Source organism: Amphiura filiformis, chromosome 17 (assembly GCF_039555335.1).
Source record: "Amphiura filiformis chromosome 17, Afil_fr2py, whole genome shotgun sequence".
Lineage (NCBI taxonomy): Eukaryota > Metazoa > Echinodermata > Ophiuroidea > Amphilepidida > Amphiuridae > Amphiura > Amphiura filiformis.
Genome location: NC_092644.1, coordinates 6,905,627 through 6,922,219, shown reverse-complemented (window position 1 = coordinate 6,922,219; position 16,593 = coordinate 6,905,627). Strand labels below are relative to the sequence as shown.

The following is a 16,593-nucleotide window of genomic DNA, read 5'->3' as shown; positions in this document are numbered from 1 at the left end:
TTGATATATGATTCGTCCATTTGAAACATCTGTTCAACGACACAGTAATTTCAGGGGGCTGGCCCCTATACTGTATACTGTTTGATATTCTAGCCTCTTCTCTCAATTTCTGCTCACAAAAATGATAATCCCTTGTCGTAAGAAAAACAAACAAACAGGGTACACTCCCGGGTACACTCCCATGCAAAGTTTCACTACAGCAGCAGCGCGGCACTACAGATCCAGGGAGTAAGAGTGATAAATGGAGCAAAATCCTGGATGTCCAAGCAACAGAATACAGTGGAATCTCTTTAACACAAATTCTGTTAACACAAAAAACCTGATAACAAAAAGTGATTTCGAAGCCCCTGGCATTGATTTTGTATGTTATATTACCCTGGCATTGATTTTTTTGTATGTTATAAGTACCTGATAACACAAACTGAAACCTGTGGGCCCATAGATGCATTAGTTATTTTCAGCATGAAAAACTGAATTAATTCCCAAATTAGCCAGTACAAAGAGTGGCCATCTTTAATCCATGAAAACTTTGAACTGCATAATATTTATGTCTTCATACAACAAACATGTTTACAAGCCTAGATCGATCAAAGTAAACAACATACATAAAACATCTCCAAATCATGCCAGATGTAACAGGTAGATTACTGTTTGATATGGTTTAAAATGCCAATGTCCAAATATTACCCGGACGCAGAAAAACAAGCTATTTATATCTGATGGACCCACATGTATATAGGCTATGCCTTTATTTACAAGCAGTAATACATGTTAAGTATGGTAACACTAATACTATTACTCTTGTTGTGGTATTATACTACACCCACACAGCATGCCAGTTGGATATCAATTGGATTTGAGTTTGTACGTCCACCTTCCTATCTGTCAAGACTGGATTAGCTGAACAGTCCCAGGTAGACTCATCATTACAGTTGAAGATTATTTACTCTATATTACTGCCATGTAAATGGAAATGTAAACAATGATTGACTGTGGTTATGTCTGTACTAATTTTGTTTTGTTGTCCTTTAAATTTGCTTGTAACTGAATTAGTTAGTCTTTTGTTTTGTTGCCCTTTAAATTTGTTTGCAACTGTGTTAGTCATTTGTGTTGCCCTTTAAATTTGTTTGTAACTGTGTTAGTCTTTTGTTTTGTTGCCCTTTAAGTTTGTTTGTAATTGAGTTAGTCTTTTGCATTGTTGCTCTTTAAGTTTGTTTGTAACTGTGTCAGTCTTTTGTTTTGTTGCCCTTTAAATTTGTTTGTAACCATGTCAGTCTTTTGTTTTGTTGCCCTATAAATTTGTTTGTAACTGTGTTAGTCATTTGTTTTGTTGCCCTTTAAATTGGTCTGCAACTGTGTTAGTCTTTTGTTTTGTTGCCCTTTAAATTTGTTTGTAACTGAGTCAGTCTTTTGTGTTGCTGCTCTTTAAATTTGTTTGTAACCGTGTTAGTCTTTTGTTTTGATGCCCTTTAAATTTGGTTGTAACTGAGTTAGTCTTTTGTGTTGTTACTCTTTAAATTGGTTTGTAACTGAGTTAGTCTTTTGTTTTGTTGCAATCACTACTCTGAATATGTTTAGTATATTTTGAACACGTTTACAATGGAAATATCTTCCACAGGGGGAGTATGAATTTCAAATGGAATGAACACATTAGATCGCTCAATTTGACACTCACCCTCCCTCTGTAGAAGATTTTGGTTGAATCTTTCTCAGACGGTGCATGAAATTCAAATGGAGCTGATGCCTAATGTGTTAATTCCATTTGAAATTCATACTCCCCCTGGAGAAGATATTTCCAAAATCTTCCACAGAGGTAGTGTGGATTTAATAGCTCATTCATGCTATCACTTTGTAAACATGTTCAAAATATACTAAACATATTTATAGTAGTGACTGCAACAAAACAATAGCCCAATGTGTTTAGAAAAGTGTTTTTGCTAAACATAGTTTTTGCAGCATAGAAGACAAGAGAATCATTGAGAGCGAGAGAGAAAGCAACAGAGAGCAAGACTATATTTTAGCGATCTACTAATGAATAACAAGCCTACAGCTATATGATGCATTAAGTGATCTGCACTTCATATCACAAATGCCCATCAGGATTCGTGGCTCTATGGTTTGTATTTGAGCAAAAATATGTCCCCTATCATGCCACTTCAAATGGTCAGTGAAATCACAGTTAAAAATAATTTCTTTCAAACATTTATTTCTCTTTTTTTTTTTTAATAGTCACTCCTTTCCAGCGTTGGACGTAAGACATTTTTTATATGTAGCATTATCATCTTGCACTACTTGATTTTTGTTACTCTTGCACACTTCACTGTACTATAAGTCTATAGCATAAAATTGATACACATTTCCAAAATTGTGTAGCAAAGTGATCAAAATTGAGTAGCACTTTGCTCCGCAATACTGGCTATGGCCAATGCTGCCCCTTTCATATTTTTTAAGTTTCCCCAAGTGCTCTGAAACCCATATGATGCACTAATATGACTCAATGTTTGATTAAAACTCCACTTACTGACAAAATCACATTAATATGAACCAGTACCAATTTCACAGAAAATCACATCTAAAATCAAGTGCAAAAATGTTAGGACACTTGCTTTTAATAAAAAAAAATAAAAAAATAAATGTAGATATTTATATAGCGCTTTATGCCGTAAACAGCCTCAAAGCGCTTTACATTTATTCCGCCGTCATTAGAATAATCGAACCACGTTTGCAGCCTACAAATGGCGAGGGTTCATCAGTACAACGACTGTGACTACCCCTAACAGCTTCCCATTGCACCTGGGTCTTTATTTTCCACATCATCTACATTAACAACAACATTAAACAACAAGCAAGAATATATAAAAACACGAAAAGACAAAAAAAGACGAGTAAAATGACATGGAGGAGATGATCAAAAGGCCATGAAGGCCAGAAGTGATCATCCCCCAAGACATAATATAAACAAACATGATTTAAATAATGTTTATGTCACCACAATGAATATAACATCATTGAAATGACATAAGCATTAATGTATAAATATAGAATTAGCATACAAAATTTGTAGATAAATTAAGACATTAATCGCTCTAAAGAAGCATGTACATGAAATTACAACCAAGTTTGATTCAATAAATATTTCTTAAATTGATTTCTTAAATTGATTTTTTTTTTTTTTAATTGATTTTTTTGATTGAAATGTTTTAATTTTAAATGGGTTATTTTTAGGTTTTGGTTTTGGTGACAACTTTTTAATAACATTAAATGTCAGGTTTTATAAAGGTTTCAAAAACCTTTTAAAACATTTTCAAAATATGTTACTGTAAAATATTTTATTCAAACTTTTAGGCCAAATATCTTGCAACACTTAAATAACATAATACATATTATTAGACTATTTTGCAGTATGTTTTCAAGAAATGTTTTTAAATGTTATGAAAACGTTTTATTCAGCTCTAAGTGAGCATAATAAGGTACATAAAGGCCTATTCAGTGATACCATACATGCTATCATCAGCAGATAGCAAATTTCTATCGTTTAATGACAATGCTATCATACATGCTATCATCAGTAGATAGCAAGTTTCTATCAGTTAATGACAATGCTATCATACATGCTATCATCAGTAGATAGCAAGTTTCTGTCAGTTAATGACAATGCTATCATCAGTAGATAGCATGTTTCTATCAGTAAATGACACTACTATCATACATGCTGTCAGTAGATAGCAAGTTTCTATCAGTTGACACTGCTATCATACATGCTAACATCAGTAGATAGCAAGTTTCTGTCAGTTGACACTGCTATCATACATGCTATCATCAGTAGATAGCAAGTTTCTATCAGTTAATGACAATGCTATCATCAGTAGACAACATGTTTCTATCAGTAAATGACACTACTATCATACATGCTATCATCAGTAGATAGCAAGTTTCTATCAGTTAATGACACTGCTATCATCAGTAGATAGCATGTTTATATCAGTAAATGACACTACTATCATACATGCTGTCAGTAGATAGCAAGTTTCTATCAGTTAATGACAATGCTATCATACATGCTATCATCAGTAGATAGCAAGTTTCTATCAGTTAATGACACTGCTATCATCAGTAGATAGCATGTTTCTATCAGTAAATGACACTACTATCATACATGCTGTCAGTAGATAGCAAGTTTCTATCAGTTGACACTGCTATCATACATGCTAACATCCGTAGATAGCAAGTTTCTGTCAGTTGACACTGCTATCATACATGCTATCATCAGTAGATAGCAAGTTTCTGTCAGTTAATGACAATGCTATCATACATGCTATCATCAGTAGATAGCAAGTTTCTGTCAGTTAACGACAATGCTATCATCAGTAGATAGCAAATTCTATCAATTAATGACAATGCTATCATACATGTTTCTATCAGTTAAAGACACTTCTATCATACATGCTATCATCAGTAGATAGCAAGTTTCTATCTGTTAATGCCAATGCTATCATACATGATATCATCAGTACATAGCAAGTTTCTATCAGTTAATGACAATGCTATCATAAATGCTATCATTAGTAGATAGCAAGTTTCTATCAGTTAATAACAATGCTATCATACATGCTATCATCAGTAGATAGCAAGTTTCTGTCAGTTAATGACAATGCTATCATACATGCTATCATCAGTAGATAGCAAGTTTCTGTCAGTTAATGACAATGCTATCATACATGCTATCATCAGTAGATAGCAAGTTTCTGTCAGTTAACGACAATGCTATCATCAGTAGATAGCAAATTCTATCAATTAATGACAATGCTATCATACATGCTATCATCAGTAGATAGCAAATTCTATCAATTAATGACAATGCTATCATACATGCTATCATCAGTAGATAGCAAGTTTCTGTCAGTTAACGACAATGCTATCATCAGTAGATAGCAAATTCTATCAATTAATGACAATGCTATCATACATGCTATCATCAGTAGATAGCAAATTCTATCAATTAATGACACTGCTATCATACATGATATCATCAGTAGATAGCAAGTTTCTATCAGTTAATGACAATGCTATCATACATGCTATCATCAGTAGATAGCAAGTTTCTGTCAGTTAATGACAATGCTATCATACATGCTATCATCAGTAGATAGCAAGTTTCTGTCAGTTAACGACAATGCTATCATCAGTAGATAGCAAATTCTATCAATTAATGACAATGCTATCATACATGCTATCATCAGTAGATAGCAAATTCTATCAATTAATGACAATGCTATCATACATGCTATCATCAGTAGATAGCAAGTTTCTGTCAGTTAACGACAATGCTATCATCAGTAGATAGCAAATTCTATCAATTAATGACAATGCTATCATACATGCTATCATCAGTAGATAGCAAGTTTCTGTCAGTTAACGACAATGCTATCATCAGTAGATAGCAAATTCTATCAATTAATGACAATGCTATCATACATGCTATCATCAGTAGATAGCAAGTTTCTGTCAGTTAACGACAATGCTATCATCAGTAGATAGCAAATTCTATCAATTAATGACAATGCTATCATACATGCTATCATCAGTAGATAGCAAGTTTCTGTCAGTTAACGACAATGCTATCATCAGTAGATAGCAAATTCTATCAATTAATGACACTGCTATCATACATGCTATCATCAGTAGATAGCAAGTTTCTGTCAGTTAACGACACTGCTATCATACATGCTATCATCAGTAGATAGCAAGTTTCTGTCAGTTAATGACACTGCTATCATACATGCTATCATCAGTAGATAGCAAGTTTCAGTCAGTTAATGACACTGCTATCATACATGATATCATCAGTAGATAGCAAATTTCAGTCAGTTAATGACACTGCTATCATACATGCTATCATCAGTAGATAGCAAGTTTCAGTCAGTTAATGACACTGCAATCATACATGCTATCATCAGTAGATAGCAAGTTTCTATCAGTTAATGACACTGCTATCATACATGCTATCATCAGTAGATAGCAAGTTTCTGTCAGTTAATGACACTGCTATCATACATGCTATCATCAGTAGATAGCAAGTTTCTGTCAGTTAATGACACTGCTATCATACATGCTATCATCAGTAGATAGCAAATTTCAGTCAGTTAATGACACTGCTATCATACATGCTATCATCAGTAGATAGCAAGTTTCAGTCAGTTAATGACACTGCTATCATACATGCTATCATCAGTAGATAGCAAATTTCAGTCAGTTAATGACACTGCTATCATACATGCTATCATCAGTAGATAGCAAGTTTCAGTCAGTTAATGACACTGCTATCATACATGCTATCATCAGTAGATAGCAAGTTTCAGTCAGTTAATGACACTGCTATCATACATGCTATCATCAGTAGATAGCAAGTTTCAGTCAGTTAATGACACTGCTATCATACATGCTATCATCAGTAGATAGCAAGTTTCAGTCAGTTAATGACACTGCTATCATACATGCTATCATCAGTAGATAGCAAGTTTCAGTCAGTTAATGACACTGCTATCATACATGCTATCATCAGTAGATAGCAAGTTTCAGTCAGTTAATGACACTGCTATCATACATGCTATCATCAGTAGATAGCAAGTTTCAGTCAGTTAATGACACTGCTATCATACATGCTATCATCAGTAGATAGCAAGTTTCAGTCAGTTAATGACACTGCTATCATACATGCTATCATCAGTAGATAGCAAGTTTCAGTCAGTTAATGACACTGCTATCATACATGCTATCATCAGTAGATAGCAAGTTTCAGTCAGTTAATGACACTGCTATCATACATGCTATCATCAGTAGATAGCAAGTTTCTATCAGTTAATGACAATGCTATCATACATGCTATCATCAGTAGATAGCAAGTTTCTGTCAGTTAATGACAATGCTATCATACATGCTATCATCAGTAGATAGCAAGTTTCTATCAGTTAATGACAATGCTATCATACATGCTATCATCAGTAGATAGCAAGTTTCAGTCAGTTAATGACACTGCTATCATACATGCTATCATCAGTAGATAGCAAGTTTCTATCAGTTAATGACAATGCTATCATACATGCTATCATCAGTAGATAGCAAGTTTCTGTCAGTTAATGACAATGCTATCATACATGCTATCATCAGTAGATAGCAAGTTTCTATCAGTTAATGACACTGCTATCATACATGCTATCATCAGTAGATAGCAAGTTTCAGTCAGTTAATGACACTGCTATCATACATGCTATCATCAGTAGATAGCAAATTTAATACATCTTCACAGTGAAGTAATCTTATCACATACAAACAAAGCTTCAAATAACCATTATGACCTCAATTTCTAGTTGTGTGATCGTTTACACTGCAAAATTTGTCTTTGACAAAAGTTGCTCTGGATCGAAAGTTTCTGAAGTCGAGTTCAAATTGTGGCAACACTGTTTACACACAAGTCCAAGTTCAACTTAAGTCCACTTCAGGCTCTGTGTAAATGGAGACTCATTAGTCATTATACTTTGGTAGCATAATTCAGATTATTATACCAAATTATCCAACTGGAATTGCTGTGTTTATATTTTTGAGTTTCAAAAATGTTATCCATTTTTAAAAACAGAATGTTCACAAAATACTAGTAGAAACAGCTCGAAACAGACTAAAACTCAACTCACAGCTAGCATGCCACCGTGTGTGCCAATGATGTACTTATATAGATGACATGCTTAAAGGCTTATTCAGTAATTTGCTCATCCGCGGGGTCGTAAAAATCATCAAAAGTCAAGCACCTTTGTTAGTGTCATAGATGTGCTAACATATCCCCTAGTGGTTAAGCCGAAAGTCATGCATTGAAGAAAAAAAATGACATTTTACATGAATCTGTAATTGCTCTACTTAAGTAGAGAAATTAGCTACATGCATTTGAACAGAGCTTCAACTTTGTCAATATTGCCATTTTCCTCATTTTTTGCCAAATTTTTTATTTCAAAATTTTATTGACTTATCCTTCACTTTTATGCAATTTACACAATTTTAATTATTGTACCCTTTCACTGAGATCACTGAATAAGCATTTAATGTGTTTACTCCTGCCATATCAGTTCGGGGGCACTCGTAATTCATGGACGTCTCTGATTTCAAAGACGGGTCAGTGATTTCACATACGGGGGTCTGTGATATCACATACGTCGAGCTTTGTTGACAGCTGGGCACTTGATGCAGCACATCGGAATGAAGCTGAGTGTATTAGAATAAGCTTTCCTATGTGTTTAGCAAATATCTACCTGTGCAAAAATTATATCTATCTGTGCAAATTCTGATAAATGGTCCCAGAACACACTTAGATTGCAATTGCCAAAATCAAATGTTTTGAAGTAAAAAAATCCCAAGAGAACCTGAGCCTGCGCTCTAATTCATGAATTGGATAGTAAAATTAGCAAGCACTCAACTTGGGCTAGCTACAACCCTGATTTAGGCCTACTCACAAAAGTATTCCCACTGCGCTGGCACGTTCACCAAAATTACTATTATCGTTTGCGACTGGGTTTTGAAACTAGGGAGTATGTGATGAGATGTCTCTGAAATATGATACTGTTATGTGACATGACACTTCAAGAGTATTTGATATCAGGGACGTCCATGAATTATGAGTGCCCCCGAACTGATATAGTTTACAACAAAATGGGTGACAATAAAACCTGCCAACACCTTTTGCAAACCTTTTATATTTCAAAACTGAAATATTTTTCCAACCTGAGAGGATTCTTAACACATTGTATCCACCCCCACCCAAAAAAAAAACAAGTGGAAATTCAATATGCCAATAAAACATTGACTTTTTGCAAGAATGCATGTTGCTGACTCGGTGCATAGCTCAGGTTTCTGATACACTGAACCTTGTGATATATCATAGTTACCAGCCAGCTGCAGGGCTACTCATGTCATGTCTAGCTTTTGTGATTTTTATGCTTTATAGCACACATACACAATGAATTTAAAGATGCTATGAAACATTGGTTCTTTAAGAGATATAGATGCACTTTCTAAGAACCTGCAACATTGTGATCATAGGCGTAGATCCCGGGGATGGGGGGATAAATCCCCCCCCAATATTTTGCCGGGGGATGGTCCATACAATCATCCCCCCAATGTTGATGCCTGTATGTGGTTTTCTGACCAAATTAACCTCATATTAGACAATTTTAGCCCCAAAAGTGCAACATTTTTCGAGCTTCGCGCGAATTTATTCCATTTTGGCACCATATTTTAACAGTGCTTTTTTTTATATTTAAAGGTGCTGAATTCACTATACTTTTTTTCCCCCACGTTTGCATGGTCTGGAGGCGATTACACGTGGGGGTGTGTATGTAGGGGTGTATTTGATGTGTGTGTTTGATGTGTGTACACTGTAAAAAACAACAGATAACACTTAAACACTAAAACATATTTATATTCTACACATAAAAGTATAGGAGGCAATTCTCGCTATTCGCAATAAGGCGCCGCCAGCAGATTATGTAATCGTGATGTATCATGGGAAAAGGTCGACATCAAGTCCGCATAATCTGAATATTACCATGCTATTACATAGGAACACGTGACAATATTTTTTAGTTTGTCAAACTAAAAGGTGTTACACGCGAATCGATACTCAATAATACTTAATAATGTGAATTGAAATGTGCACAATTAATTTTTCTCTATCGATTGGCGTGCAATACCGTTATATTGGCAAACTAAAATAATATTGTCACGTGTTCCTATGTAATAGCATGGTAATATTCAGATTATGCTGGACTTGATGTCGACTTTTCCCATGATACATCACGATTTTCCCATGATACATCACGATTACATCGCAAGAAACCGCTGGCGGTGCCCTTATTGCGAATAGCGAGAATTCACACTATAACATGTTTATAGGAGGATTTATTGACGGATTAGTAACATATTAATAACATGTTTATATCGGTGATATAAACGTGTTGGAGTGTTTATATTTTTATCACAAAAATCTCTATGAACGTGTTATGGAGTTTATCATCTGCAACACCTCCTATACTTTTACATGTTAAACATAAAAATAAACATGTTTTAGTGTTTATTAAGTGTTATCAGTTGTTTTTGCAGTGTAGGGATATATATGTTCATTTCAATGTGTTTGTACACATTCACTTTAGACTGATGAGCGACTTCATATTGAATGTATGTCTATTATACTGTCAATTGGTCATGGAAATAGCCATGTTAATAATATTCCATACATCATCCCACACACTTTACTCTAGATGTGTTGAGTACTATATATTATCCAGCATGACACATACAATAAATACCCTAAAACCATCATGACATCCTTCTCAAATGACTCAAACGGAGTGACTTTGTGTTAACGCACATACATACCTTCACCACTAGCCCGACCATGACGCAAAGTAGCAGCCCCAGTATGCAACACCATACATGCCGCAAACAGTAACATGTACACCGCCAGCATACTGCCACGCCACGCCATCATGATGCACGGCAAGGATCTTAACGTAGGAAACGCTGCTGACAAAGGCTTACTAAACTATTCCATGTATAAATCCGGCTTATTCAATGAAAATATATCCAAGAAATAAATGGTTATGGCGAGAGAAGGGCGAACAACGTCCGAGTGGTTGCAACCACTGCTGTTATAAATGGCTTTTAGATTTTACCACATGAGAAGTCACTACCATACGGTATGCTTAGTGAGAAATATACAATAACGAGCTACTACAGCAAGACATCTGTTAGAGCAGGTGTTTCTAGAACATTTATGGATGACTTACAACTCTGTGCATCATGCCTACTCAATTATGCCGAGGTGGATGTACAATATTCATGAGATCAATAATACAAGGAAATTTCACATCGGGAATGCCAATAGTGTCAAAATTGGGCATATTAAATAAACCTTTCAGTATTTTTAATGAGGAATATTCTGTTTTCATGGATGCTACAAATTTAATGATATGAGATGACACAAGATAAGATATCAGCGTAACAGCTGTAAAAGATGATAACTAAGGATGTACCATTTCCTTTGAGGGGGTGGATGACATCAAAATACCCATTGTTTTTATAAGGTTAAATATGACAGATAAAATACTCCACTTTCAATCACAAAAATAACAAACTGACCATTTTCATTGCTAATATATTTAATTTGGCAATAATTTCAAATAAATTGGATACATATCCATATTTCTTCATATATATATTAGCACCATGTGCAAAACCTTGAACGGCATGTAATAATTTTGTTGTTTGGCTTCATGACGTCAGTGGTTTATTAAATGGAAATACCATGCTGTCTTCGAGGTAACAAATTAACCATTCATGATTTTGTACTCTTCAAAAAAATTGTAAAAAGCCTCATATTTAAACAAATCCTACAAAGCTTGAAAATAGGTTTGTTTATATTTCACATTAACATTCTATTTAGGGGAAACCTATCAAACGGTGTATACCTGCTGACATTTTCAGGTAAAACAATCATGGCATTATTATATTTAATTCAAGTAAAATATGTCATTTATCTAAAATTTTACTTTTGTGTGTTCTTTTATATATTCTAGTCACTCCATTCCAAGAAATTAATTTTTTCATGTTTTGGATATTGGCCCGATTTTTTTAATTATTGACCATACCGGGTGTTAGCCAGGATCCAAAAACTGCCCGTCCTAAATTTTTGGGTTCCAACATCAATCATGCCTCATGATCGATCCGACGCAATTTTGATTCAAAGTACGTTATTCGGCAATACGTTGCATATAGTTTAAAAATAAAATCATTGAAACATTGTATCAGGTAATGAGTTTTAAGGCAAGCGGCCAGTGTGATCACACTCCATCACACACTAAATCGCCCGTCCGAGTGTGATTTACAGCACACCTCAATTCCTAAACTTCTTACCGAGTGTAATTTAATAGCACACCTGACAGCCCACCTTAACATTTCCAGAATTGCAATTTGTAGCACACATGTTATTTTCAAAACTCAACCCCTGATTAAACATCAGAAAGTCCATCATTGAGAGGAAGTTGCGCTACTTTGGCCACATTGTAAGAAAGGATGGTGGAGTTGAGAAGCAGATTCTTCAGAGAGCCGTGGAAGGCCATCGTGGAAGGGGACGTCCATCAACATCTTACACAAATGATGTGAAGAACATTTCATCACCAGGAAAGAATGGTGCAACACGTTTTGGCTTTTGATAGAAGTAGATGGCGTACTCTTGTGAAGACCACAGCAGCGCAATCCTGCCTCATCTGACCCAGAGCGAGAGAGAGAGATGTGTAAAATATAAGATTTATCAAATTATAAAAATATATTTTTTGTGGTACATTAATTTGATTTTGTACAAGAATATAACATGTAAACCACCTGTACAGTGGGAAGATCATTGGGCTATTCCATTTAAAATCCACACTACCCCTGTTTTTGAAATATCTTCCACAGGGGCAGTGTGAATTTCAAATGGAATTAACACATTAGGCAGCTCCATTTGCAACTCCCCTCCCTCTGTGGAAGATTCAGGTTGAATCTTTCTCAGGGGTGTATGAAATTCAAATGGAGCTGCCTTATGTGTTCATTCCATTTGAAATTCATACTCCCCTTGTAGAAGATATTTCCAAAATCTTACACAGGGGGGATTTGGATTTTAAATGGAATAGCTCAATTGAGTATACTTCACGGAGGAGCTGCTGCGGCAAGGCGTCATATCCCATGTGTATGTTGTTTTTGAGTGTATTTATTATGTTTAGGGAAACAGCGGCAGCGCGTATGAAAATATTTTATTCGCGTTTAAGCGCAGCACATTTAGCGAATAAATCAAATAAATAACTTTACCTGATCACAGACAGAGAGAGAGAGAGAGAAAGGCCCTGACATTTTCCTCACAGCAATATGAACAGCATCTGCATTTGACATTCTTATCTATTTGAAATTCAAAACAGCCCAAAGATTGATCCATTGTTAGATTTTAAATGATTTAAATATGCCGCCGTCTATCCACAGCCTGTATTGAGTTATGCTTCAGCATTTTGCTATCAAATTATCACATCTTTCATATTATAGTTCGTACAATAAAGCATGGTTTTGACTCAAAATCAAATGATTGTAGTCGATTTTTACTCGGGGTTTCGAGGTCAATAAACCGGTAGATCTCAAAATCTCAGAATTGTTCAATAAGTGAGCCTTCATTATGAATATGCTGAGGTATGTTGCATTCCATAATATGTGCCCATCCACCACAAACTGGTCGTAAAGTCAGCATTTACCATTTTGAGATACAATCAAAAACAATATATGGATTTCTATGTAAAATATATAAGAAATTTGACCTTTGATGAACCATAACTTCACTTCCAGATGTCAGACGAAGCTGGTTGAGGTGTCATTCTAAAGCTGAAAGTACATTGTTACAAAATCTGCAATAAACAGAAAATGTGGTGGATGGTCACATATATGTATACCGTTGTGACTAATATGAACCTTTTATTGAATACTTTACTTTGAGTTCAAATGAATGCATTCAATCATGGTTAATAACACATTTTTTATATCTCAAAAATTGACTATGCCATAGTCTAACAACAGGACCAATATAAGCACACAATGTGTCATATGGAATGTAATTCAATTTCTAAACTTCTCTTGTTATGAAGCAAACCTGCATGATGATGTTGCTAATGCTAAGACATGTTCAAATACCCCCATTTCCTTCAATTAAATGCCCCCACCACTTTTTTCAATCAAGATGTTTAAAAAATGCTGATATTTCCATGCTATCTTTTGTAGTAAGCTTACCAATGTGCACAAATGGTTGCTAATGGCGTCGGCAATAAAGTGAACTGGAAGTCATTGTTCCTAAGTTCATAGTTCATTATTTTAGTGTGAGTTTTAAGCTTACTTAATGATTTTAATGGGAACTATCTTTCTAAGAATAACCTCTAATAAATGCCCCCCTTTTGGAAAATATAACACCCAAGGGGCGACATTGATTATTCGAGGAAATACGGTAACTCATGCTAATAATACATGTAGTAGCAAACAAACATGGACTGACCTGTGCTTGTAAGTAATGCACACACTCCACAAAGCTCTTTATTATTGATTTTGAATCAATTAATTTGACTAATTATTGTCTGCCCAACGAATAACTTCTGACTGTCAGCTGCATTTAATAAATCCATAATATACCAAAGCAATCTTGGAAACACAAAGGTTATTCCGCCTTTCGCCATCTTTTGGGTTCTGATTTTACCAGGCGATTCCTACACGCATGCCCCCCGTTTGGGGGTGCTGCTGTGCTAGCGCGCATTGCCGTTGGTCAACGGTTGCCACCACATCAGAACGCACCCAGAATCCTAACACACGATCAGCATCGCATATAGTACACGTTCCTGACTGTCAATCATGGAGGAGTCAATCACCTTGAATTGACAGTTTGACACCGATATCTGAATAGACTATCACCAAGACTTACGCATTGGACGTGTAAATTCAGCTTAATTCTCATGATTGAAAAAGTATTTGTTAGCCCATTTGATGTATTTAATAAATTAAGTTCATGCATGCACTAAACAAATAATTAAAAATAGCTGCTCAACATTTGAATAAAATACACTATAATAGACCTTTTCAAATCAAGATCGGAAAAGTTCGGAAAACCGCGCTATTTATTCAGTAAGCTAGGGGGTCAAATTGTACCCAGATGGACAAATGTCTGTAATTTTTCATCAGTTAAATTTTTTTACAGATCATTTTGTTTATGTGCATCACCTCTTCCACAGCCAGTCTCTTACACAACACAACCACCACACGCTTGATTGCACCTTGAGTATCCTTGGCAAAAGTACCTCTCTCATCCCTAAATTGACCGTTGAAAGTTCATCATAGTTATGATACCTGTTACACATTGGAACTTCGCACTGTCCATGATGTTGCAAGAGGTACTTTTATGCATGCGCGATAGGGGAAATTATTTCATGCTTCAGGTTTTATCGGAATTACTCAGTATGAAAAGGTTTATAGGCTTGGAAAAGTCTAAACGTGGATACAGCAAGGGACAAGTTAATGGGCAATTTTATTGCTTGAGTTCCCTTGGGAATAGCTCTCTTGTTAAATCAGGATGCCCAAAGTGTTTGAATGTCCACATTTCACGAGCTTTTTTTCATACAATGGTTGCTGGTAAAAATACACTCAAACATAACTTCATGCCAGGACATATGCAAACAGATGCAAAACTCTGTAAACTGTGTCATATGCTTTGACCTAAAGTACATTACTATTATAGGCTTGCTGAACTCCATTAATTGTCACATGCATAAACAGCTGTGTGTGCCCGCACAATTTCCGATTAATTGAAATTTTACTAATTGAATATCAATGTCTAGTTTTCACCTGAAATTTTCAGAAGAGGTCTACAGCCTCCAATAGTTGACTAAAAGCTGATGAAAATCAAAGCAATTTCTGTCGCTAGGCAGAGGCGCCATATTTAATGTTAGCTTTGGAAATATAACTATTTTCTCTATTTTCCACCCAACTTCATAATTAGATATTTATTTATTTATTTATTTATTTCAACTTTCTTTATACAGGGTAGCTCCTTCAGTTCTTGAGTATTTCTACATTTGTCATACGTTAAGTCACAAAAACGTAGACTTTTCAAGGATTCCACCACTGAATCATTCATATAATTCATCTTCTACAATTTTATTTTCTTCATCATTAAAATTACTACTTCTCCATTTTGTTATTTTGATCAAACACAAAGCTGTCCTTCGTTTTGATCAATAACTCATTGATTATCATTACCAGTACCACTGATACAATATTGGATATTGATTACCCATTTGCAAATTATTCGCTAACAAAAATCTGTATTGATTAATGTCATAGGACAAATTAGGATATTGGTAATACATGAAAGTGATTACATGTAGGAAAATATGTTATTGCCTTGTAGACCGCTAAAAGTCACAAATGTATTTTTCCCTGTATTGTTTTCCTAATCATAATAACTATACACCAATCCGAGAAGCGTTTACTGTATTTGGCCCTCTATTGACGGCAACACAGATGTACCAGAGCGGGAGATTTAATTCGTAATTCAATACGCATGATTGTGTATTGAATATCACTGTTGTGTACAATTCCCGGTACAATACTATATAGCACAAAATAAATAATGGATGGAACCCCCGACCTCGGGACACCGCAGTTTTACATCGGGGACACCGCAGTAATGGCGAAGTCGGATAGGTGTATACAGTCCATGCAAATAAAATGAGTATAAGCACAGGCCTGTGACATAAATGCCTATATTGCACATCTGATGACTCCTCTCAGTCACGGTTGTTCTATCTATTGTACAAACTCATTTTTCATGATCAAGGATGTGTACACAAGAAGTTGGAAATAAACCCCCTTTCAAAGAATAAGACACACATTCTCTTAGCATCACCCACATGAATAACTACTTGTTGCACTCATTATCAAAATAGTTATGTATCTGGGAAACACATTGACGCATGGCGCCCATATCAGATC

General features: G+C 35.2%; 1 protein-coding gene across 4 annotated transcripts in view; it reads right to left on the bottom strand.

The window, feature by feature from the left end:
* LOC140136883 (protein cab-1-like) overlaps positions 1-16,593 on the bottom strand; it is a 233,664-nt gene that overhangs the window by 155,476 nt on the left and 61,595 nt on the right. Inside the window, exon 1 of one of the 4 annotated variants that reach the window (XM_072158496.1) lies at positions 10,420-10,812. The exons of 2 other annotated variants lie outside the window; for them this stretch is intronic. In XM_072158496.1, coding sequence (XP_072014597.1) covers positions 10,420-10,531 — 112 coding nt within the window. In that variant the 5' untranslated portion in view covers positions 10,532-10,812. Of the gene's footprint in view, positions 1-10,419; positions 10,813-16,593 lie in introns of those variants that run through there. One more of the 4 variants, XM_072158497.1, reaches the window with a different exon arrangement.